Source organism: Xiphophorus hellerii, chromosome 4 (assembly GCF_003331165.1).
Source record: "Xiphophorus hellerii strain 12219 chromosome 4, Xiphophorus_hellerii-4.1, whole genome shotgun sequence".
Taxonomy (NCBI): Eukaryota; Metazoa; Chordata; class Actinopteri; order Cyprinodontiformes; family Poeciliidae; genus Xiphophorus; species Xiphophorus hellerii.
Window position 1 is genome coordinate 19,536,106 of NC_045675.1, and position 26,204 is coordinate 19,562,309.

Genomic DNA, 26,204 nt, shown 5'->3' on the forward strand with positions numbered 1-26,204 from the left:
GCTCAGTGATTTGGGTAAGTAACTTTAATCTGATTACTGAATTTGAAATAGTAAAGCGTTAGATTACTCGTTACTGAAAAAAGTGGTCCGACATCAGTAACATGTTACTGATATACTACAAAATAAATAAATTTCAGAGGGGATTATGCTTAAATATTACTTTAACTATTGTCCTATATATATATATTTTTTTTTAGCTCAAATCGAAATCATAACCCAAATGTTTAAGGCAATAGTCAATAGTCACTATGAACTCCGTTCCATAATTTATATATTTTTTCAGTAATATGACGAAGCGGGGTGGATTTCATGTTATCCGTGCCCACCAGGTCTGTGTCGTTTGAGGCAGTGGAGGGTGGCGCACTGGGGAAGTGGTGACGGGGAGATAATCCGGGAGTGACGTCCGGAACGTGGGAGCAGTTTCTGAGCGTGGCCAGCCAACGGGCTGCAGCGCTGACTTTACTGCGAGCCTGTCAAACACAACCAACACAGCCGACATGGCGGACTGGGGTGAGAAACTAACTTAGGAAGGACATCTATATGCACAGCATCCGCTTTTAGCAGACTTTGTTAAGACAGCCCAACATTCTGCTGTTGTAAAACTCAGTCGTTAGATGTGGATTGGCCTGACGAATATCATGTTGTTGGTTTTACAGACGCTGACAACTTCGAGCCGGAGGAGCCGATTAAAAAGGCGGCAGTGCTGGACAAATGGGAAGGCGAGGACGAAGATGAAGACGTTAAGGTAACTTAACGTGATTCGCGTGTGTCGTTGCATTTGTCGAGTTGGATTTGGGGTTATTTGTCGATGAATTGAAATATTATCTTCCCGGCTGTTACGCCATGCCTCACCGCGGCTCCTTTCTCCCCGTCGACCCTAACATCGGGTTAGCTTTGTGCTAGCTGACGGCTAACTCATGTGGCTCTAAAAGACAGCCTGTTACTCGGCTAGACAGAGGCCATTGTTCGAGTTGAAACATACTGCCCATACGCTTGATGTCAACATGTCAACCGACCACCTGGGTTAAAAATACAATTTTTGTGTGGGAGTTCCCTATAGTGATGAAACTCTTGGGGTAAATTTCAATAGCTTAGCCACTAGCTAGCATTTTAACGGGCCAATTAGCTGCTAGCATTGTGCTTACTTCTAAGTTCGCTTGCTTTTAAAAGTGAGATGCAACGTTTGACAGTCCGAGTTATGTCGTGTTTTTGAAATGTTTAGTGACGGGTGACACAAGTTTCGTATTTTGACAAATTTATTTACATTAAATATTTGGAGGAGGGTGTCCGGTTCAGTTTTGAATTCCTCCAGCTTGAGTCACGTTCAGCATGCGGCATCGCTAGCTTGCTAACAAACTCTAGCCTCAGAGGAGGAAATCATCCAGTGGGTTGATGACTCAACTGAAGTAAGAACTAGGCCAAAAACTTTACGAAACGACGGGGCGCCTTTAGGTTTTATAAAGATATAAGCCGATGTTGAGTTGCAGACACAGAGGATTATAGTTGGTCCTTGCAGTAATGTTGGCTTGTTTTCTTTCCAGAAACTTCTCAATAAGCGTTAGGAAAGAGCTGGCAGTCAATTGTTGTCGGTCACATATGGCGTCAGTGTTTCTAGGTTGTCTTTTCTGGCTTGTAGTATTTTCTAGGTTTAGAAAACAGATTATGGTGTAAAGAGAAAAACATTTGTCTACAACAGTCGTCCCTATAGTAGCATCTGAAAGATCATGTACATTTCTATTTTAGCATACTTAAGTAATGGGAGTAAAAACCTGCCATCTTAACTCCTTTAAATTTTCAACCACAAGCTATTTTCAAGATAAAGAATTTTGTTAATCAGGTGCATGCACACATGGTCTGTTTCTCAGGTTATACAATCTTTTACCTGTTCATGACAATTTTTGCAATAAAGTCCACTTCCTGTTCATATGGGTATTATCTTTAAACTAAGACAGCCCCTTACATTAATTGATAAATAATTAATTCATTTAATCAGTCCATCTCATATTTTCAAGAGTTTTGTATTTGGTACAATAAAATTTTGCTTAAATGGAAAGTGCAAAATTAAAGTACATTAAAGTAGGTAGAAGCAAAGAATATTATTTTTTATTTAAATTTGACTTTCTCCTTGTCATTTATTTATTAACAATTTCAACTAAACTCTATAAAATGTAGTCATCTATTTAACTTTCAGTAAATAATCAAGAAGTGGCACATGGTCACAAACTTGCTAAAAAAATTAAGACCATATATTTATAAAGATGACTTCTAAATAAAAACAAGTTATTAAGCAATTTAAAATAACTGGAAGGTTCAGAAGTGTAGAATTTGTTTTCTTAAAGAAGCTATCCATAACTTTAAACTGCTTTGCTTGTTGGTCTTCATCTTTTTTTTTCTTGTCTGTCAGTTTATTTTGGCTTAATGTTACATGGAACTTAGAAAAGAAAACTCCTAACGTTGTTTACGGTTTATTTAAACAAATATTTAATTTCAATTGTAATCTCAGGACAGAAAGATGACATTCATTTATTCAATCAAAGAAATGTCATTACATTCAGATACGATCTATCAGTTTTAAAAGGGTTGTTTTTATTACTCTGTACTTATCTAGCTTACGTGTCAACTTTTTACAGTAAAAGGGAAAACTAAATGGAAGACACTAACATTTTATATTAGAATGGTCACTTTTCTAATTTTTCCACCATTATCTTAAGATTTACAATTGATCCAACAAAGAGCGAGCCCTTTATATAAAATAAACAACTTTTATGTAAAGTTCCTGGTTATTAAATCATACCAGGAAAAGAGAGCCTGGTATGATTTAACAAAGAAGGTCATATCCCACAGAAATTTGTAATTATATAATCTTGAAAATTGTTTAATTTTATGTTCTGAATGAATTGCTGACTTTACAGCAAGGACTTTATTAAGAAAATTATTATAACCTTATTCAAAATGAAATTTTTCAGAATCTTTTCAACAGTGTAATTTTTATTTGTTTACAGGATAACTGGGACGATGAAGATGAAGAGGAGGAGAAAAAAGTAGAGGTGAAGAAGACAGGTAAGGTTTTAAATTTGTATGATTGTTGTACATTATATTTGTCCTTTTAATTTTAGCTTTCAACTTTGTTTTCAAAACTAAATGTTATATATGCAATTTTTTTTTTCCAGAAACAAAAGTTTCTGAAAAGAAAAGGCTGACTGAAAAGATTAAAGAGAAGGAAAATCAGCTAAGGAAGAAACAAGAAGAACAGAAAAAGGAGACAGAGGAGAATGTAAGTATCATTGCACAACAAATGAAAGGGACATTTTTTTTGCCTTTTTTAAATGTGACTTTACATTTGGTTTGTGTTGTTCTAGCCTGAAGAATTTACTCAAGAGGAACAACTCGCAGAGAAGTTAAGAGTCAAGAAACTACAGGAAGATGCAGACTTGGAGCTAGCAAAAGATGCTTTTGGTAGGAGATGACCCCATATTCTGGGATTTAACTTCTTACTGCTTTCTGAATGTTTTTAAGGATGACTTGAGCTCAGGCACCCAAAATCCTTTTAAATGTGGGTATCTAATGATATATTAGAGTAGATATATTTATTATGTGCTGTACTGTAATAGCATTTTTACTCTTTGACTTCATACATTTTAAAACCTTGTTCTTGTTTTTGTAGGTGTTAATACTGTCGCAGGAATTGATGCCATGTGTCCATCCTCCAAAGAAGAATTCACAGAATTTGAAAAATTGCTGAAAGAAAAGATAACTCAGTTTGAAAAATCAGTCCATTATTCAAGTTTCTTGGATTCATTGTTTCGGGAACTTTGTATTTCATGTAAGAAAGCAACTTTATCAATATTTCCGACAGTATCGGAAAGTATTAAATGAATATTGGTGCCTTTTTAAAACCAAGTTCTAAAGTTATAGTTTTCTTTTGTTTTTACAGTGGAAGTAGATGACTTGAAGAAAATCAGTAGTTCACTTTCAGTCCTACTTAGTGAAAAACAGAAACAAGAAAAGGTAAGTCTTATGCTTTTCTTTTGAATTTGAATAAAGCTTTATAGGCAGCAGGGGGTGCTGTTAATCTACTCCAGCTTGGTACTGTGTGTTCATACAGTAATGGGAATATGTTGTATTTTGTGTGTTATACGCGGTCTAAGGTTTGATATTCTTTATGATGTGTCATGGTTTGTTTAGTTTAATTCACAGATAAAGCATAGTTGGATGACTTTCTAAAAACGTTCCATATAATTTAAGTCATGTATTTTTTTTCTTCTCAGCAAAACAAAGGAAAGAAGAAGAAGAAAGGGGTTGTACCTGGAGGTGGACTGAAAGCACAGATGAGAGACGACCTTGACTATGCAGAGTTTGACGGAGGTTATGCCCAGGACTACGAGGACTTCATGTGACATAGGCTCCATTACTACTTTCCTCCCCTCCTTCTTAACCATCAAAAGTACAGCTGTACCTTCCCATGCTGTCCAGTGCCATCCTGGGAAATCTGAACTATGTGCCGCCCCTTTCATTTTGCTTCAGTTACCAGAGGGACAATACCTGGGAGCATCCAGTCTCAGCACTCTTAATGTACAGAATGGCCTTTTCCGTCTCATTCAGCCTCAACTCGCACACAATCATGTGGAATCTGTTGTGTGACCCAGCTTCAAAGAAGAATACAGTTGTAACTGCTGCTGTCTAAATTTTGCAGGGCTGTTTTTTTTAAAATAAATGTTGCTCCTGTTAAAATGGCAGTACAGCAGTTGTAAGTAAAGTGACATAGAAACAAGGTTCTATGCAAATTCCTAAACCAGAATGTCATGTATTATAGGTCACACTGAACTGTGGTTAGGTATTTTACAGGAAAAATGTATATAGTTAATATCTCTTGGGTTGCCAAATGCAGAACAATTATTCAGTTTATTATTCATCTCTGGAACAGTTGCATTGTGGGTTATTTGAGAAAGGCACAACATAAGAATAGTGATAATTTTAAAGAGTGCACATGACATTCAATATAAGATAAAAGGGATAGAGTATAATAAATGTGACTTTAAAACCTCACAGCCATTCTCTTGATACATCTCTGGAATATCCTTGAAAATATGGAGCAAATGATGCTTAAAAGTATTTTCTTTTGCATGACAGAAATGTAACTTACTAATTTGAGTTTTACTAATGCAGAAAACCAACAGATCAGGCAAATAGAGTAACTTGCTGCAACTGGTCTCTAATTGTTGCTTCTGCAGGCTTGTATCAAGTGTGATGAGGAGCGGAGGCTAATGGGCTCCACATGTCTTCATATGGGCTTCAGTTAGTTGAAAGCGGCATCTTTCTCCTTTTTCTGCTCTCGCTCATGACCAGTTCCAATCTTACACAGGCGGTTCAATACATGCAATTTTGAAGATATAACATCTGTTTTTTAAGCATCTTAATTTAATAAATGACTGGTCAGGAGAGCAAATTGTGTGTTGGTCATTCTTGATGTGCATAAACAGAACCTGAAAAAAATGTCCATTCACATTTAACAAAATCTGGTGTCAATAAGAATGTGATTGGCACCTAACTGTTCTACAATGCTACCACATTTGACAGTGATTAAAAAAAAACTTGATTAAAAAAAAAAACTTATCAGGACTTACCAGGTTACCAAAATATTCAGCTAAAGCTGAAACGTTTGACAAACTGGATATGTTTGTAGTTAGTAACAGGAAAAAAAAATTAGCTCATAGCCAGTGAACGACTGGGCCAACTGAGCCTGAAATTGTTGCTGGCTTTTAAAACCAATCCAGGATGGCTGCAAAACAAGTTGGATTTTCATCATAAGATTCCCAATTTAGAAAAAAGACAAATAAACAACAGTAACATTAAAATCAAAACTTAAAAGGGATAATGAAGAGGAATCAGCTGTATGACAGGTAGCTAAACCTTATAACAGCTAGTCTAAGGTCAATCTCAAATCAGATTTGACATATTTAAATAAATCCAGTAATGCAAAGCCTGTCTTAAAAATCTTGATGCACTGATACTTTTGTTTTGAATGTTTATTTGCATAAAAGTGTCAATTTTGCTTTGTGTATTTGCATAAAAGTATCTTGTGGTTTGTTCCAGTTACGTTTAACTGGAAACTAATACAAGGAAACGTTTTAAGCTTGACCAACCAGAATCTCTGAGGGAAGAAATTCTTATTTGCAGGAACTATTTAAGCATTTGCAATTAGATTACTGTTGTATCAGTTTTCCAGAATTGAAGAAAAGTGTATTAAATTTAAAAAATAAAAAGAAAATCAAGTCGTTTTCTATTTCGGTATTTAGGATTGGCATGTTCTAGGCAAATGAGATTCTAAAGCAGTGTACAGTTGCTTTAAACCCTGGAAGATGGTATCAAAGTGTGTTAGCTCGAAGTGTTTCAAGTAAATGCACTGTAAATCTTTTAACTGAAAAGCTACATGAATATCTATTGACTTCTAATTACTTGGGCAAAAAAAATATTGTTAGTTGTTAAAACATGGCATTTTTCAGATGACTCAAATCTTGAAATTGCCCCCAGGCTGAACAATCCAACTTGTTTTTGATGATCAAAACTTCTACCTACTGCACATGTAACACTGACTGCTCAATGCTCTGCACACCAACAAAAAATCCAAATGATCATTTTAAGTTTTTAATTTATTATTGCCAGATTCGGGCTCTCAAGTTGGCTGAGTCTTTTAAGTAACTCTTGGATTAGATGAAACTGAAAGAGCAAGAAGAAAGAAACTACATAGATTCTTTGGAATATGTTGAATGTGCTGCTTGAAGCTTTGGCTATAAGAAGTGGAGCATTTAAAGAGAGTTAAACACTTTGAAATGCCATTAGGCCACTCAGAAATTTTAAGGATACATGCATATAATGTCTACTTCAACATTGTAGCTAAGTGCAACAATGTTGATTGCACAGAGATTGACTATATGAAAGATTGTCCTAAAGTAAACTGCAAAAATAACCCAGAAATTTTAAAAGTAAACAGGTGAAAATTTGTAAACTGGTAAATGTTCAATTTGCAGCTGTAATTCATTAACTGATGGCACTAAGATCCACATACTACAGTAAAGTGCTGATTTACTATCATTGAAGACGTACAGTGTTCGGGGAAATGTTTCAGACTTCAGGCGGTGTATTAAAAATGTTAGTTTATTTGTTTTATGCAAATTTGTTCAATTACATTTGATCAGATGTAATTGAACATTTGTAAGTGAGTTCCTAGAAAGGGGGCTTTCATATTAGAAAAGCTGTACCTCCTAAATCACTACTCCACTTTGGATGTCGATACACCAATGCTGAAGGTTTAGATTCTAAATCTTTGACCACTTTTATTATAAAGTATAACTGCAACTTGAATATGTTTTGGTAAATTACTTAAACATCAAAAACTGCTTCAGTGTCTTGTTATTTCCAGACATGAACTTTAGAGTCATTTATTTTTTTCCTCCTGTGGGATTTCTGGCGCTACGTTTCCCGCTCCTGCGGAGTGTGTTGGCCCTTTGTCGACGTCTGGTTTTCCTGTTGTCTCCTCTCGCAACACTTGTTACTATCTGACCTTGGGAGCTCTGCATAGCTTGAAAGATACTCTGACGTGTCACTTCACGATCCCCACAACTGAAGCTTAATGCCACACCCTCATTGGTTTTCATGACTCTAGATGTGCCATCAGAAGTGCCATCAAAGCAGCGCCCAAGTGCAATCTCTTTTGCTGTGCGTGGATCTTGTTCTGTCTCTGTGTAGATTCCATAGTTGTGGCCAAGAGAGTCAAGAGGTGCCAACATGGTGAACTCATTGGTGTCGTTGTTCACAGCTAAAGGTAGGTGGTTCACCAGATAATCTTGAAGCATCGTGCTCACATGGTCTCTCTTACAGCTACCTTGAGGAATCACCTTCACCAGGGTACGATCCACACGGTCCTGATCAAACAGCATGCCACTGCACTTGAACTCCAGACACACTGCTGAAACATTTGCCTGTTCCATATCACGAATGCTGCGAGTGTCTCTGAGACCATACAGCTGGCCTACTGTCTTTGGATGGGTGCCACCCATGTTACGAGACCTTACATTGATTTCATGCGGACTGTTAATTTTAACCTTGATGTAGCAGGCCCGGTATTCCATGGGCTTAGGCCACCAACTCAGGTAATCCTCTGTCCAGCTCATTGGGTCATCTTCATTAAATGGCACAGTGTTGTAATCATAACGGTCTCCTTCAACTCTTGAAAATCTGAAGTGTGCAGCACTAAATGGGGCCTCTTCACATTCTTTCAGCTTTTCAAATGCATATACTGGTCCATTGGACTCCTCAGCTGCATTAGGACTTGGTTTTGCCACATTGATACTAAATGCAGTCTTTTTTACTCTGCTGTCTTCGTGGTCAGTTCGCCTGTAGTTTAGTTTTCTAAGGTAAGGCTGGGGCACTCCAACAAGGCTGGGAATGAGTTTTGGAGCAGAAGGCACAGCCTCTAGTTCCTCTCCTCCAAGGTTAGCCATCACATATGCAGAATAAGCATCAGGTTTTTGCTCATCACAGAAGGCAGGAAGACAAGCTCCATTCGGGCCAGTGACAGCACTATCAAAACGACCCCAGGCACGAGGATTAGAGGAGTAGCCAGGTGTTGGTTCCATGTTTATGAGACTCACCACAACGCCCTCTACCTGCTCACTGGGCATGAAACGCTCACTGCGGAAAGCTCTCACTTTGACATAGCATCTGCGATTTTCAGGGACATCAAGATTAAACAGACGCCTCTCTCTGATCTCCATGTTTCCTATCAAAAATGTTCTCTCCTCTCTTTTGCCTCTCCTTTTCTTATCTAGCTGCAAACTCCCTTCTTCCTCCCACAGGCCAGTTTCAGGGTTCAGTGACCAAAGCTTCATGTTGCTGAGGTGCTCTGACATCTTCACCTGAGCTGAGTCCAAGAACACTTTAACCTCGCCAGCATTTAGAGGCTCATTATTTTCCTCACCTCTAAAGTCAACTGAAAACATGCCATAGGTTCTCAGTGGAAGCACATCACCTTCACCTCCTATAAAATTAAGGTCACTTGAAGCAGCAGCAGCAGTAGTGACATCTCTCGGGTCTAAAAATGTAACACTTGCATTGACATTACCAGTAAAGACTTCTCCGTTCTCTTTGTAGAAAGAATGAGGGGGAATCTGGATTTGGACCATTGCTTCCTGGCCTTCTACCTCCCCGAGATTTAGAATGTTAGTTTCTGAGGAGCTGATGGTCACAGGAGCTTTCTTTCGTAGAACTTTGATTTCATGGTAAACAGCTCCTCCCTTTGTGTTAAATGGAAGCACCTTTGTGGTGTTGACAAATTTTTGCATGTTGTCAACAAAAGTCAACACCAGTCTTTCAGTGTCTGGGGGAACCTGGACAGAGAAGGTGCCTTTGTAGCCTGTGCGACTGATTCTGACTCCATTCATGAAGATGTGGCCAAACCTCATTGGCTCACCATTGTCTGCAGCAATGGCACGACCATAAACAACAGCCTTGGTGTTTACACATTTCTGACAGCCACACTCTGTCACTACCATGGTGGGCAACTGGTAGCCTCGGCACATCAGCTGTCTCTCTTCCATTTTTGCCACGCCACAGCAGTATGCCACATTGTCTTTGCATCTGATGGCATTGTCCAGCTGTCCAGCACATGTGCCTGAAGGGCACTTGCCCACATCGTAGTAGAAGGAGTTTGTGCTGTTTTGGTAGCAGTCATGTGGAAGGCGAATGAGGTGAGATTCAGGCGTGGGGTTGCATGAATGCTCCTCTCTACCTGTATTTGAAATGAATGAATAAAACATATGTTAATGTCATAAGACCTACTCTATTGATGCTTGTTCAGTTATTTTGTCAAAGACAAACCTATGATTTTTAGAATGGCAGGTTTGGTCTTAACGGCGCCGGACGGCCCACTTGCTCTGCAGTAGTACTCTCCAGCTTGCTCTCGATGTAAATCTTTCAGGACCAGCGTGCTCTCGGATTGCATTTCCATAAGAATATTGTTATGAAACCTGTTGGTTCACGCAAATAGCAAAAATAATAGAAAAGGTGTTAAAGTTTAACTTTAGTGTAAAAAATGCTATGGTAAACGTGCTGCAAAGCTAACAGTAGTTTGTGAAGACAGAAACATTACTTTTTACTTCTATCCTATTTACCTACACCCAAGACTAATTTCTTGCTCGTGTCTACACCTGTGAAAAATATGTCTTTAGCTGCCCATGTGTAAAAGTACTGCTCATAGTTACTATTCCCTTAATTTAAATTACATATTAGTTTTTTTTATTATTATTACAATCATGTTTATGGGGTTGTGTGATATGTGTTGAGGCATCTGACAGATTATGTAAACAAAATTTCTATTTCTATGAAGAATAATGTTTTTATCTCATCTTAAGTCCCCTAGGCAGGGACCTAGAAACTAGAGTTGTGTATCTGAGTTGAGCTCTTACCATTGGTACTTGTTAGGCTGTGGTATTCCAGCTACTTTGCAGCAGAAGGCAGCACTTTGTCCTTCTCTCCTGGCTTTACTCTCAGGGTTGCTTAAGACATGAAGCTTTTCTGGAAAAAAAAATAGAAATGTTACTTCCATGGCTTATTTAAATTTCAGTGGCAGCACAGACAGTTACAATATATGTGACTTTTTTCCTCCTTGTCTGACATTTAGTAAGGAACAACTAAATCTTTTGTGTTCACCAGAATAAGGAGTAAGATCTTTTTTATTTTTCAACATTTCCCACTTTCAAAAGTTGCTTTAGTATTTCCACATAATGTTTTATTATGTTTTTCCTGAGATGCCATCTATTTTTTTCCTGAGATGCCATCTCAGGATAGATGGCATCCTGAGATGCCATCTATTTTTTGAAGTGCACCTGCCCTTCCTGTTGCAGAACACCCACAGAATATGTTGCTGCCACCCCTGCTTCATATCTGGGGTTGTGTTCTCAGGCTTGTACCTTCTTCCCTGTTTATTTCAAATGCAACAGTGATAATTGTGGCCAGACTTAAGTTAGTGTCTCCAAAGCACAGGGAAATTACATTTTGTTTTCCTGAGCGCATTTGCAAACTGCCTTCTGGCTATACATGTTGCTTTTGGGGTAATTGTGATCTCAGTCGTTGTGTCCTTGGGCAAGATGCTTCACCTGCCTTGGTCAGAATCCCCACTTCTCTCAATCTGGGTCTCAGGGTCACAGAATCTGTCTACGTTCTGAATGGTATGGACATACAAACATCCACCATAGTATTAATACTTGCATTTTTCAACAGATGGCATCTGGGAATTTTACTGAAGAATGAATCAGACTTTTGGAGGGTCACAATTTTTATCTTGATATCTTAGCTGATTTATTTATTTTTTTTATTCTCAAAAAGAAATCAGCAAAGGAAACCGTTTGTTTTAAGTTTTCCCTTGAAATACATTCAGAGGTGTGCCTCAGTTTAATTTAAAAAAAGAAATGGGAATAGTGTGTGTGTAATCTAATATACACACTACATGTGTGTAATCTAACATATATGAAAAAATCAAAAAAAATATTTTTGTTGTTATTCTGATACCGGGCAACTAGAAATAACATTCGTAATCATAAGTAACCTAAAACATAAATGTTTAGTCAGATTTAGTGTCAGAAAGTAAGAATGTAATTTTCCTTTGTATGTTTTATGTAAGTCTGATTTCATCTGTATGCGGTATAGGACTTGTTCTTCTGTACAATCCATACCCGCTCTTTTCAGCTGCACACTGAGAACTGAGGTCCGCTCAGTGGTGAGGGGCACAACGACATCAAGAGTTGCGTGACCCAGCAGGCTGACTGTCAGTGTTGTGTTGCCATCTGGGCATATTCCAGGAATTCTAAAGTGCCCATTGTGGTCTGTGAGGGTGAGGAGTTTGCCTGAGCGAAGAATTGCTGCTCCCTCAGCAATCAGACCACCGGCACTTCGCACGGAGCCCAAAAGGATGTGCTCTTCACACATGCAAGCATCACAGTCAGCATTCACTCTCCCAATCACACAGTGCAGATAACAATCTAGAAAGGAGAGCAAACACAAATATTAGCTCCTATCACATTAGTTTATGTCCAAGTGAAGACATTTGCAGGATAGTTTGTGACTCAATCAAGCTTGGCTCACCTGTCTTGATGCACTCAGGTCCGTTGCATGGTTTTCCCTCTATTTTAGGCCCATTGCAAGTTACTGCTTGAGACTGGCAGTTTCGATAGCGAAGCTGCACACCCACTTGACCGCAGAGAGCAGGACATGGGCTCCAGTTTGACCATAGACCCCAGGTTCCCTGAGTGTTTACACTTCTTTCTGGTAAAATAAAATTACACAAATTATTGTTCAACTAATATTATTATTGTTATATTTAATAGGTAAAAAGACCACAATAAAATAATTTTTAAAGAAATCTTTAGTTTCTGAGTGTGCAAACCTTTTGGACAGAGAAAGCGAACTGAGTAGTTAGAGCAGTTGCGTCCAGGACTTTGCTCTTCATTGAGACACCAGAATCCTACAGTTGGATCTGCGTGTACCACCTCCCCAGTTTCCCGGGCTGGGACCCATTCGGTGGTTCTAGCTTCAACTGCGCGCGGATTCTCACACACTCTGGTACGGTAATAGAAGCGAATGGCGTCCAGCTGCTCGTAGTCTCCTCGGCCACCTGGGTGGTCAACGTTGAACCATGTGGTCCAGTCAAAGTTGTCTGGACATGTGGAGTTTACAAAAAGAAAGATATGTTTAGCTTAGCTATCATAGTTTAACAATACATCAAACCAAAAATACACAATTTAAAACTTCAGGTTAATTTTTTTTTATTAACCCACCATCGGAGTGATAGACTGCAAGATTAGACTCTTTGTTGTCTCCTCTCCATGATCCTGCACAGTATAGATGAGTGTGGGTGATTAATACCTTTGTGTCAGGTGTGTTAAAAAAACATACCAGGTAAGCTGTTCTAAAACAATATTTGATGTTAGCTATTCACAAATATTAAAGGTAATCTAATCCATTGTTTAAAGTTAGCGATGTGATGTGTGAACCAGGATATATAAATCTGTGCTATGTTGAGACTCACAAAGAAAATGTACGGCCGTGGCAAGGAAAAAGGGGGAGAGAGTTAATATGCCAGGGCTACCAGCTGGTAAAACATGTATGTTTGGTCATGCCAGTGCTGCATACAATGATGGGCCAATGAGGTTTAGATACATCTTTGAGTATGCAATCAGAATTCGCTGTACGGGTTACAAAAGCACCTTATTTTTTTAGGCTTGTCCTGTCATTCAATAACTAGTGATAATATTTGTTGAAAATCACTTATCAAATTGTTAATGCTACAAAGGTGCTCACTCTTCATAGAAACAGGAAAACTATTTCAATGTTCTACTAAACAACTAAACTGTTGCTTTCATTTTGTTTTGGAAATCGAAGCTGGAAATGTCACTCCCAAGAATGGGATCATTTTCAAGTCAGAACATGTGATAATTGTTGTGGTGCCAGGTTATTTGTAACATAAACTGATACTACTGTTTTTTTTCTGAGTTTTATTGAAAGTTTAAATATTCACAAATGTATACTGGTATTTTTATACACCGTTTCAAAATAAGAAGCCAGAAGTGACGTTATTAAAGCTCATATTAAGTTGAGACATGCATTGTAAATTGCTGCTTTATAAATAACCTGAACTGAATTGATATTAGTCCCATTTATGACATTTTACATGCGTCCTGTCTCGTTAGATACTAGAATTAGGTTTGCTAGGCAAGCTCGGACTGTTCAAGTTGTATTTTCAGTTGACATTGTTGTATTTCTAATTGGGAATTCAGAAAATCCAGCTTCTGAACACAAGAAACTCTAACACACTAGAGTTTGGGGACGTAGAAGACCAGGAAGCAACAGTCAATATAATATTGCATATCTTTTTTATGGAGAATGGAGGTCTACTGGTGCATTGAGGTATATTCCAATTTGTTTCTGTGCAGCTCTTCCACTCAATCCTTTCAGACAGGTTGAGGTCTCCATGTTGATTTGGGTTTTGGTTATTTTCTATGAGCAGTGCATAGACCAAACTCAGGCTGAGGAATTTTAATTCAGAGAAAAGTGGTATCTGCATTAAATGTTTTCCACTTGTAAATGGTTGCTCTCGATGGAACGACGGACTCCATACTACCTTGAAACTACTTTATTAACTTTGAATTGTGAATAATTTAGGTATAAAATCAACCAATATACATAAATAACTGAGAAAAAAACAGCAGTAAATATGATCTTTGGGTCCCATTGTTACATTTTCCGTTTAGGATATTTTTTGTGATCATTTGTGAAATTTCTAAACCTTAGATATTTTTGTCTGCAGTAGATACAGTCATATTTGGGTATAAAGGCAGTACAGAAAATTAGTGTTGAAGTAACCAAAGTCTTATGAAAAACCCTTAGAAAGTCCGAAGAGACATTAAGAAAAATCAGCTTGATTTATTACAATCTTATAAAATTCTAAGAAATGCCAAGTGTTTTGAACAGTACTGTATATGTGAATTTAAAGAAGACATTTAAACATGAATTGGAGAGACAAAATAAAACTAAATGTTAAGTGTCACACCTTGAACTGTAAGAACAGTGGCTGCAGTTACTCCCAGAAAGATGAGGAGAGACCTATGTGACATTTTCACTGTCTGCCGCCACACTGGACCCTCCAGACTTTCTCCTCTGCTATGCGTAAGTCCACAAAAAAGTAAATCTTTGGCAGCAAAAACACCTGGAGGAATGATTAAGTTAAAATATGTTCCAAGACATGAATGTTCAGCACATACTGTACATCTCTATAAAAGAGTGAAGTTGGTAGTAAAATGGCATTAAAACATAAAATGGGTAGCACACTTCATTACATTTATAAAAACAATAGTTTGTTTCTGGTAAAACAAAGCAGTAAATGCAGCGTACTTCTTTTCTTTGAGCTTTAAAGTTTAAAAAAAACCTTGGATGGACAGAACTGTGCTCTCAGATTACACATCTGTGTTAGCCATCACCATTTGTCTGGGGAACACTCAAACATATCTGCATCCACTGTCGAAATCTGGCCACACAACCCAAACACCCACACACAAACACAAAAGGGCTGACTTAAAAGGAGGACAAACTGGACATTAACAACCATGTTGTAGCTTCTTCATTGCTAATGTTTTTCAGTGGATATTTAGAACAATAATTGCATATGTAGCTGAAAGGGGGAAATAAAGAAACAACACAAGTGTGCTTGTCAGATATTAGCTTAGGATTGTGATTTACAAAATGTCCATAGTTTTAGCTGTAGAATACTTTTTATTACTTTTTACATATTTTTTTACAGTAGGTTCCTTTTAGCACTTTAATTTCAACATGGTGATAATCTGACTTCTCTGCACAGTTTAATCAATCAGATTAATAAAATAAAGTAGGATCTCTTTTTTCTTACCTGCTTTGAAAATGGAGACTTGCTAAAGAGCTTCTGGTTGTATATTTTGAACTGGAAAGTCTTCTCTAAACTTTTTTCTGAAATTTTTCTCTCACTCTTTTCTCCTTCCCTTGTGGTTCCTTGTTCTAGTTGAAAATCCTCCTCCTTCGGTGCTTTTATACCTCTCTGCCTCTGCTTCCACTCCCTCCCCTCTCGACTACTAGCCACAAGGTCTTTGTTTTTGCACCATGATATTTTTGATCACCTCCCCTTGTACAACTATGACATTAAAGCATTATTAGATGGTTTGTTGCATAAAATAGGAATTATCATAGGCTCCACATTACAAAGGCAAGTGTTAATAGATTGACCTGTGTGTTAAAAGATCAGTGGTGATCGACTGGATTTGCTCTAATTTCAATCTTCCCATCAGTTCAATTAATCTGCTTGAAAAGCAATTCTTCTAATAAAAAACGTATCTAGTATCACACATTTATAAAAAAAAAAACCCTCAGTTTTCTGTTGAGAGGTGATAATTACAAAATACGTAGTTGAAAATGATTTGAACAAAGGTAGCACTTTATTAACTATGTTAATAATTGAATATAGCCTTGCTTCATTTTTTTGGTCAGATTTGAACACATCAGTTTCACACACATTATTACATTTGTGCTCCTGGGTTCCAAGGAGAAATTAAAGTACAGCTGTGTCTACAATTTTTTTTGTCTTGTGTTGGTTTAAACTTTGGTGTAATTTGCTGATGATTTTTACCTCTTAAACTCAGGTCCAGTTCCAGCTCAAAAAGATACATATTTTAGGAAAAACATAAATGGACAGAGTATTGTCTTAAAGCTTTAAGCTATTCTAAATTGCTTTTAATTTTGCTTCAAAGAAGCCAAAATTTTTTGTGAACTTGATCAATATTTTGTCAGGCGTTCCTAAATTTTTACAAAGAATTTTGGTTGATTTTCTGTCTGGACTTTGGCAGGAAATGTTTTGTTTACAGTGTGCAATTGAAATAAAAAAAGAGGGCAAATGGAGGATCAAAGGAAGTTTCTCCAACAAACTACAGCGTCTGAAACTCATGTTTTTTGACAAATAAGTAAAAAAAAAACAAAAGCAAGGAAGTTAAACAGGATCTGTGAAGATTAATATTTCGTTGATTATTTCCTATTTTCAAGTTTTAAGAAAATGATGCTTTAGTGTTTGCTGATTCACCTATTCTCAGATTTTCTGTGCAAAACAACTCAAAAATTACTAATTGAACATTTGCTTCTTCATGGAGATTTTTGTAGAGCAAAAGTAATAAAGAAAATGCATCTTTGGAAACTGAAAATACCTGTGCGCACTGCTACTTAACACGCTATTGGCTGACGTTTGTAAACCAGCCAATCCACGAGCCCCATTCATTTTCCTTGGCGTTGATTGGTTGTACCCGCAACAGCGGAGATGGGGAAGACTGCAGAGTCTTTCCTGGCAGGGTGTCACCTCTGCTTCAAAGATAAATAACCACATGCTGTTCTGCTTTCTTTGTTTATTACAGTTCCTAGAGAGAAACTGCAATAAACTAAATCTGGTATCTGCAAGTCAAGCCTTTTTCTAGCTGCAAAATGCAGCTGGGAAAAATGTTCAGGCTATTTCCACCATGTATCCATTCAAATTCTAATTTCTGTGGTATAAAATCCGCACACTCTCTCATGGGACTTATCTGACTCTTTAGCTGCTAATCGCTCCATTGTGTCTACCCAGCTTCTGACTTTGACTGGTGTTTGGTGATAAGCATATGGTCTGCAGTTGGTTATACAAGCTATTCTTTTATCAGAAACATCTGATCATTGCTGCCAGACACCGCACTATGACTATGCTTAGAGTAGGTCAAACAGTTGGAGGCTAAAATACTGAAGCACTGAGCTGAAAGGCTCCTCTGCAAAGCTGGAGAGGCTACAAAACCGGCGAATAATTCTCTGTCAAAGATGCCACCCGAGGTTTTTTCAGTACTTTTGATGCGTGCAGGAAGAAACAAGCAAAAACACAACTTGGCACAGTTTAAGTATTTTCTCTCAGAGGTTCTGTAATGCTTCCACCGTGATGTTTTCCCACAAATCGTTAGGTGACATCACTGTGTGAACTAGAAGGAAAAGAAAACCCAGGGGAGAAGAGATGACCTGTTTCTGCACCTCCGTATTTTCTGGCTTCCTTTAGTTCCCAGGCTAAGTAAAGGAACAAATGTAAAAGGTACAGTGAATAATTATGTTTTAACTGCATGCATGCCAACAAGTCCGAATTAGTGCTGAGAGTCCAGAGGCAGCTGAAGCATTAAAACAATGCTCTGGGGTAAAATCTTGATAACAATTTATGCAATTTTTGTAGTGCAGAGGTGAAAAACACTGCTGTAAAAACAACTTGTCTTAGCAGCGTACTTTGTTTGTATCTAAAGAGCATGCAAGCTTCCATTAACATGGTCAGATGAGCATGAAAAACTAATGCATAAGTAATTACCGTGGTCAAAACAGTTGCTCACTGCTTCAAGCAGATTTACTGAATTCATTAGAGATATTTGAGATAGAATGGGGCTTTAATTGCACTGACAGCCTGATTCTGTTTGTTTCTCATCACCTCCAGTCACAATTGAGAGTATGTTTCTCTACCTTTTTCAGTACAAATATGAAGAATCCTACCAGCATCTCATCATCCTTGCTGTGTTGGATTAGAAGATAGCTGGATTATATAATAGTTTTAAGAGCTGAAGACTGAGACATGCAAATGCTGCCTCGCTTCTGCTACAGGATTACATACGTACATATTTTATAGACAGAAAGGAAGTAGACGGGGGTAAATGTGGGCCTCGGAGGCCCTGATGATAGGAGCAGAAGCAGGTCTGCATATTTTCACTGGTAGAGTCATTAAAATGGACCAACTGCAGCCCCTCGTTTGTCTGTCTCTCATCAATGTCCTGTGGGTTTAGTCTTTTACATACATGTTAAAATTTTGACCTGCTCCTCTGAAATCTATCAGTTCATGGCTCTTTGTCAGCAGTAGCAACAATAAAAGTTTCTGTCAGCAGATAAAGTTAGAATTCAAGTAGATTATATTTGTTTGATGCATTAGCAGTTTGAGTGGCAGTCACCCATTTTATTCTCTATTCTAAAAAAATCTTAAACTCAAGGTTGTTGAAACATAATTTTTAATTAACAATGAGGCCATTCTGTTGATTGATGCCTACTTTTTAAATGTCCTCTTTATAAATGTTCTAAATCCTTCTGGTTTTTTCTTTTGTGATAGTATTATTTGTCTTGATATGCACACATTTGCTGATCACAATGTTCTTATTTGACTATATAGCTTCCAAAGATTTCCAATCCAAGTTTTCAATCACTTATTAGTCAGTGAAGAGGAGAAAAAAATCCCAATAAGTTCAGCACTGAGGTGAAAATATTTGGCTATGATGATACTAGGGAGGGGAAAGAATGTAATTTTTACTGTAAAGATCAAAAGGTAACTATAATCTTGAGAAAACTACTAAGCATGTGTTTTATGCATGTTTTGTTCAAAGAGTAGTTTATGTTTCATGAAGTTTCTTTTTCTTGTTGATTTCATTTTAAAGCAGTTGTCACTTTTGATTGTTGCTATAATGTCTAAGACAAGCCTGCCCAGTCTTCTCTGACCTTTGACATCAAAAGGTACAGACGCTCACGCAACTGCTGCTTGCTGGATGTCTTCTTTCTTTCTGACCATTTTCTGGTTAAGAGTGAGAACCCAGTAAATCAAGAGTTTCTGAAATACTCAGACAACCAGGTCTGGTTGGCTAAATTCAAGCTAAACACCAAGCAGAAGGGTGACAGGAACATTAGAATATTATCATTTTAGATAACTTTATGTTTTTCATCCACAACACCAGCAGGATTTGGTCTTAAATGTAATGTGGTTTTAGTGTTTGCCTCAGACATGACCTCTTATGTCTGGTTGTAATGCCTTACTATTAGGCTGCCCCACATTACTCACAGTCAAAAACTCATAAAATAGTAATGGGTATGTTTGTGTTCCAAGTAGAATGTGTGAAAGAGGTGCTGATTTGAAGCACGAGGGGACAAACCGCATGGGAAGTTGGCGACAAAAACAAACTGGAGATTCCTTTACAAATAGTGATTAAAATGTCTCAGGCTGCATTTCACTCCCCTTTGAACAGCTGTCATGTTTTCCACAAGCAATATACAAATACACACAACTGAGGGAAGCAAATAAAACCATTAAACTTTGTTTAATAGTTAACAGAAGATTGCAACCAATGAACTGTGTTAAATTTTATAGGTCTTAAAGGCAAAGTAGGGTATAATTGGGCAGGACTGAAACAATGCTGACCTTAGGTGAGAGAGGAAAATGGAAATACTGAGGTCTACTGTGAAATCTACTTCCTGCTTTCCTTTGACTCTGTTCCTCACACACTTACAGCTGTGTGTTTCATCTTAGGTTACTGTATAACTGATCTGGCGTTGGTGCAAAAGCACCAATGCTATTTGTCTAACTGATGATCATCTTAATAACTCTGAGGAAAAAAGGGGAAAGTGAACATCTGCACAATATTATGACCAAATCATTATCTATACAACACATGTTTGAAGCAAAAAGGCATGTCCACTTACATGTCTGCACAGACACATAGACATGAATATGAACGGAAGGAGAGCATGATGGAATTTCTGCTGAAATGTTACAGAGAGTAAAAAGTCCTTCATGTTTTGTGAAAGCGTCCAGCTAATGAAAGCATGAAGACGTGACAGATTGAAAACATGTGGGTCCAACATGGAACACAGATGAAATCTACATTTTCACTTTCCTGCTTCGAGAGCAGCTTGGAGACCTCTGCAGATTCTCAGTACTTCAGGTCTGAAGGAGGAAGATCCCTGCAGTAGAAAAAAACCCCATGATGTTACACTTATTTTAACTTTAAATTCGCCTTTCTGTTAAGCTGTGAAACATCTTGTGCAAACAAAGATCCTCAAAGTGACACAGTGGATCTTTGTTTATTCTGCTGCAGAAAACCAGGCTATCCTTTCACAAATGATGGCAGGAAGATGTTAACTCCAGGACAAATGATGTTTATGATTAGACAAAAATAACCCTGCAGTGTTTTCATCTTTCTGTTGTCTGTTTCAAGAACCCACTGTCCTTTACACTTACCTAATCCTGAACAAAATAAAATAACTAACAAGAAATACACTTGGTTTATTTTTTTAAATTAAAACACTTACACTTGATGTCTTGGACATAAAATTCTATATATATATTTTTTTTAATAATGCGCTTTTGATTGACAATCATTATGGCTTTATTAGTTTGTTTTAAATTAAATTTAATCAAGAAGTGCAAATTAGTGGCCTTTTTAAGCACCTGTGCAGAAATTCAAAATTATTTATCTACTTATTGGTGATTTCAAAAATTCAGATGTTGGAGTGTCAAAATGTGGGAAAATTATTCAAATTTGGTGTCTGAACTGATGGTAAAAGTCATTATTTCCATTAAATAACTATCATTTTAGCAGACATGTTTTTACCATTACTACATGAGGAAAACAGATGCAAGTTGCTAAAAAATAAAAGGAAGACAGATAATGTTTATGCTCTGACAACAATCAGACAAAAAGAAGGGCTGAGCCAGATCTATCTGTGTAAGAGAAGCTGCAGAATCATCCTGTGAAGTTTTCTTGAAATTCATCCATTTTCTCTGAGCTCCCTTTGACTCTACCTGTCAGGGAAGCATCTAAAATAGACCAAATAAAGGTTTGGAAGAACATTTTTTACATTAAACAGGACTTCTTCAGTCTTTGGGAAACTGACAAGCATGGTTTTTATTGGTTGTTTTACAGCCAGAAATATGAAAATAAGCTATAAAATAAAAACAATCTGTGAGAACCAGACCTTCCTACTAGGATCTACCACAAAACCTTCAAAGCACCTTTTTTTTTAATAGCTTCCACATGTTAGTTCTGACATCCTCTTTTGCTGTTTTGTGTCCATTTGCCCCTTTCTCCCATTCACACACGTTACAGTTTAGGCATCTACACCGTTTCTGCAGAGGTGTTACAGTTCCCTAACTGTTCTTAACTTGACCACTAATTTCTTTAAAGTAGGTTTTTAAATTTGTGCAGAAAAAGTCGTAGCCAGTTGAGGAGTAAAATCCTGCCAAAGAAACAAAATAAGTGTTGTGATAACCCACTAAAAGACAATTTCAAAAGTCAGAACTGATGCTTGAGTTTCAAATGTTAGTTCTTTGGTGGTATTTACTTAATAATTCATTTGTTAACAAATGATTTACAGAGAATAAACTCTCATTTTCCTAAACCTCTGACCTCACTGATTTCTTTCAGATCCCTCTTTGATATGGCCCAGGATTGATCAAAACAGCTCTGGAAAGCTGATATCCCCTTCTTGGATGTTGGTCATAATTCACTATTACAACACAAACAAGACATTCAGCACTTGCGTTCCCAAAGGCAACCTGAGATATTTAGACCTGGCAATGTTTAACTCTGGCACTCAGCTTTCATTGCTGAACGTCAGGGCATGTGTTTCTCTGATAAAACCTTTATGTCTTACAATTCTCTGTTTGTAATTATGCTGCAAAATGCTGTGTTTATTTAGGAAAAACTGCTGGCTGTGATATTGGCAAGCTGATGTACTTGTCCAAACACAAAAGCTCTTTTGACAGTTATGTACACCTATGTCTCTTCTTTGAATCAACATCTGTTAGCAATCCAACAATCTCTGTTTCTAGATGGACACAGTATGTTTGTGTTTTTAAATGTTCCAAGAAACGTTGATGTGGAGACAGTTTTATCACTTGTATTAAATAGGAAAAGAAAGTAAATTTGCGCATACTTGACTAAGCAGGTTGAATCTCTACATCTTGGCTTAATGGGTAACTGAAAAAAATATGAAATGTTATTCAGTCTCCAAAACATGGTTCTTGTCTTTGATGCACAGTCTGAGCACCACATTTACTCATCGTTTATTTATTTCCTTCTTTCAGTCATTCATTTATTGTAATCACTAGCTAGTTATGCAAGCATTGTTTTGAGCTATAAAACTTTAGTCGACTATAATATTTATTCCTTGTTGAAATAAACCAATTCTGCCTTTTGACCAGTTTACTGTACCAAGGTCTCAATAGATGACTTCAGGGTTTGGCATAGACTCATTTGTCTCTTTGTTTGCCCGTTTATTGACTTGAGCTGGAGTTAGAGGCAATTTCAAAGTTTAAGACCTTTCTCTGTACTGCCAAACAAAAATAATTTCTATTTACAGTCATTAGTGTGAATGCTGCAGGCATTCACACTAATGAGATCCTCCACTTTTTTTCATACACTTTTTGCCACATAACTACTTCTGCATGAATTGTGCTATTTCACCCATTCAATTTTCCCCGCGTTCTGCTCATTTAAGACATTACGGATATTTCTTTTGGTATTTATATGCTCTATGGTTTAAGAAATATTCAGCTTTTTGTAATAATCTTCGGTCCCTTTGAAATGAATGGAACGTCCCATAAGATCTGAAAAATTCTGCTAAAACCTTTCACAGCTGAGTCCATCGAACCCTCCTTCCATCCCTGAAACCCTAAAACCCTGGACTATGTTTCCAACCCAACTTAAAATCCTAATTCCAATCCTAATCCCAACCCTCCCAAGCAAACTAAACGGCTGCTTGGTGCCCCAGAGCCACTAGGGCCCCCCCAAAGTGGAACAGATTTATTTTTTTTATTTTTTAGTAATGATTTCTATGTTATTATATTAACAAAACCACACAATTTCACTTTAAAGTTGTGATTTTTTTTTTTTTTTACAATAACCTTTATTTGATTATGTAGAAATCATTGTTTATACGAGCAAAAAGACACAAAATTGTTCTTGGCTCCCCCTGGTGGCCGCGATAGGTCATGCTTCGCCGGTAATGTTATCTGCCGTACTTAATTTATAAAATACTTAAATATTTTATGTACTAAAATATAGAATTATTTACTTCAATACTTTTTAGGTTTGAAGTAATCTAAAAAACTTTCTGTGAGAGAAAATTTGGCGATGAAATTTTTAGATTTTTTTTAAATTGACCTTTGCATCGGATTGCAAAGCCAAATTTATGATAAGTTAAACGTTGGACCACTTTTTTCAGTAACGAGTAATCTAACGCGTTGCTATTTCATATCCAGCAGTCAGACTACAGTTACTTATCAAAATAATTTTTCGTTACTGTGCGTTACTATTTTCTTTTGGAATTTAATTTTATTTTCTCTACGGGTCTTATCGAGTGATCGCCGTTTTTATGCGACAGTATCAGAAACGTAAACAATGGAGGGAAGAGGGAGATGCGCATTTTGTTGGTGGAAAAACAGGAACTACTTTGAATTTTTGTCGCCAAGTCCGATTTTTATAAGCGGCTGTGGGCTTTTTTTTTTTTTTTTTTTTTTTTTTAAGTCGCTAGCAAATTTAATGAGTCGCGGGTTGCGCTTTCTGGGCTCGTTTTTGAACGTGAAGTTGCTCATTTGAGCTTGGAAATAAGCAGACAGAAACCCCAGAATGTGTCTGACCTCCAGTTAGTTTTAGTCAGGCTCTCCCTGTCCATCATTCCCCGGATGATCCGTCCGTTTTCTGTGCTGTAACCATTAAAAAATCTCCCCTTCAGTTCAACCTTATAAGTGGAGAGACATTGTTGATGTTACCATTATAAAATAGCTTACAATTAAGTATCGGCAAAGATCAATGTAATTTTCACGGAGTTGTTGTTAGCAGCTGCTGAAAGTAACTAAAAAAGTTACTTTTAGTGTAACTTAGTTACTTTCCAAATCAAGTAGTCAGTAATCTAACTGAGTTACTTTTTCAAGAAGTAATCAGTAATCCGATTAAAGTGACTTTTTCAAAGTAACTACGCCATCACTGAATTTGACATATAACAACTGAAAACAAAATTACACACGTGCCTGAAAAATACATAATTCACGTCCCGCCACCTGCAGATGGGGTTAGGTAACCATCGATTCTTTTGTGCACTTTTTTACCATAGAAAGTGAGATCTTAATTGGGAATATTTTTTCTTCTCTACAGAAAGAATTAAAGCAGAAAGTTAGAATGTGATTTTATCAGCTGCTTTAACAAAAACTAAGACTGAAAGGTTGTCAGTTTTCATTATGGTGTAGAAAGACGCTGCTGCACTCTAGTGGAGGCCAAGTTTTAGACTTAACACATCAGAAACAAAGATGAAAAAGTGTTAAGTGGAAAGAAGAATAATTTTGCTGTTGAGTCATTTTGCAGAGAAAATTCTAAACTTGTTGCTCTCCTAACAAGGATAGTAACAGGATAATCCAAAAGTGGAAAACTAAGTTTTTGTCTGACAAAAGTGCATTTTCACCTAAATTCAGAAAGGGAATTAGAGGACTTCTAAATCAAATCAAAATTGAAATGAGCAGGTCAAACCAAAAGTTTTTATTTATTTGATATAGTTCTCAGTTGCTTCATTTGTGAAAGTACCGTTTCTTAAGTCAAATTGCAATAATTAAAAAAAAAAAAGAGTGACACAAATGTTTCTTTTGCAACGTTTATTGCTTAAAATTTTCTCCATATTTTAGCCATGACTGAAAATGATTATCCATTTTCATTGCAGGACAGTGATATCTTGAGCACTGGTGAAATCACTCCGGCCCATCAATCTGACTGGAAAACAATGGCAATGAAAGAGGGGCAGGTGTGTTTTAACCATCTATTCTTCTGTCTACTATCACTACCTCCAAAGAAAAACACCATTACATTGTATCAATACAGCCTCACTAGTAAAAAAAAAAAAAGAAGCTAAGAAAAATGATGGATGAAATCATCCTCAAAGAGTAACTTCTTGCAACAAATCAGCTCCAGCTCATGTATTTTCCAGGAAGAGGGAGTATCTTGTCTGGATATGGATAAAGTCTTCTAAAGGTTAGAACATGCCAAGTAACAACTTGTTCCCATATCTAAAAGCAGTGAAGGGATAAACAGAAGCAAAATATTTTTTAAGAACATCAGTCATGAATAGGACACGTATACATCTCCCTCAATGAGAAGCTGATTGTGATGGAGGTACTGATATTTGTGTCCCAGTCAAAAATTTTGACTGTTTTCTAAACTCTCACTACACTCATCATCCAGTAGGTGTCCCTACACGGCATGTATTTTCTTCAAAAACGTACCAGGAGTCAAATCAGCGCCATAAAAGAAAAGAAAAGATCCATAATTCAAGCTGTAAATAATTATTTCCCAGCAGATCGCATATACACAAGAGGTTTTGTATAAAAGAAAAGGTTGATGTCAGCAGCAGCTGTTCAGTTCCTCTACCAGACCAGATTTAAATTAAAATAGATGGCCTTTAAAAGCTTTCTAAGCTCTGTTGTCTCTCTTCTGCAATAAAGCAGAAGTAGAAACAAGAAACGATTGAAAATTTCACTTTTATGTGTAAATACACATGAAAGCTTTTCCCTGTGTACATTCACATAAGCATGGACATGATTTTCTGTTCTTCTTTGTATGTTCCCCCAGGTGTAAACCTGAGTAATGGATCCAATTAAACAGTTGCTGTAGCATAAAGCCCTTACATACCATAAGTAATAGTAATGATCAAGACAGTCAGCAGTTAATAGGCAATTCTCCAACCTCCTGAGACACTGAAGGCCTCCTGCTTCTCCCAAACACCTAATAAGGGCGTATGTTGCAGATTTGTTATTCCTAATTGTCTTTGGTTTCATTCTCAATAAC

General features: G+C 37.1%; 2 protein-coding genes across 3 annotated transcripts; one reads left to right on the plus strand and one right to left on the minus strand.

Moving 5' to 3' along the window:
• Positions 1-369: 369 nt before the first annotated feature.
• On the plus strand, positions 370-5,446 carry eif3jb (eukaryotic translation initiation factor 3, subunit Jb). The gene is made up of 8 exons (XM_032560602.1): positions 370-510; positions 657-745; positions 3,003-3,060; positions 3,171-3,274; positions 3,360-3,456; positions 3,665-3,823; positions 3,935-4,008; positions 4,269-5,446. Exons 1-8 carry the CDS (start codon positions 498-500, stop codon positions 4,395-4,397), a joined length of 723 nt encoding a protein of 240 aa, XP_032416493.1. The 5' UTR covers positions 370-497; the 3' UTR covers positions 4,398-5,446.
• A 1,690-nt stretch (positions 5,447-7,136) lies between these two features.
• Positions 7,137-15,591, minus strand: cilp (cartilage intermediate layer protein, nucleotide pyrophosphohydrolase). 2 transcript variants are annotated; one of them, XM_032560601.1, is made up of 9 exons: positions 15,455-15,591; positions 14,603-14,712; positions 12,831-12,884; positions 12,440-12,709; positions 12,139-12,318; positions 11,730-12,035; positions 10,464-10,572; positions 9,877-10,025; positions 7,137-9,787 (listed from the first exon to the last, which is right to left on the minus strand). In XM_032560601.1, exons 2-9 carry the CDS (start codon positions 14,664-14,666, stop codon positions 7,440-7,442), a joined length of 3,480 nt encoding a protein of 1,159 aa, XP_032416492.1. In that variant the 5' UTR covers positions 14,667-14,712; positions 15,455-15,591; the 3' UTR covers positions 7,137-7,439. The 2 variants fall into 2 exon arrangements, with proteins under 2 accessions (XP_032416492.1, XP_032416491.1); XM_032560600.1 differs by having other exon boundaries at positions 14,603-14,758.
• Between the last annotated feature and the right edge of the window lie 10,613 nt (positions 15,592-26,204).

Coding starts and splice junctions, on each gene's coding strand:
- cilp (XM_032560601.1), bottom strand. CDS start 14,666: ATGTCACATAGGTCTCTCCTCATCTTTCTGGGAGTAACTGCAGCCACT. Junction 10,573..11,729: donor TGTGCAGCTGAAAAGAGCGG/GTATGGATTGTA, acceptor TTTTTTTTCCAG/AAAAGCTTCATGTCTTAAGC. Junction 10,026..10,463: donor CAGCCTAACAAGTACCAATG/GTAAGAGCTCAA, acceptor GTGAACCAACAG/GTTTCATAACAATATTCTTA.
- eif3jb (XM_032560602.1), top strand. Junction 746..3,002: donor ACGAAGATGAAGACGTTAAG/GTAACTTAACGT, acceptor ATTTGTTTACAG/GATAACTGGGACGATGAAGA. Junction 3,457..3,664: donor GCTAGCAAAAGATGCTTTTG/GTAGGAGATGAC, acceptor TTGTTTTTGTAG/GTGTTAATACTGTCGCAGGA.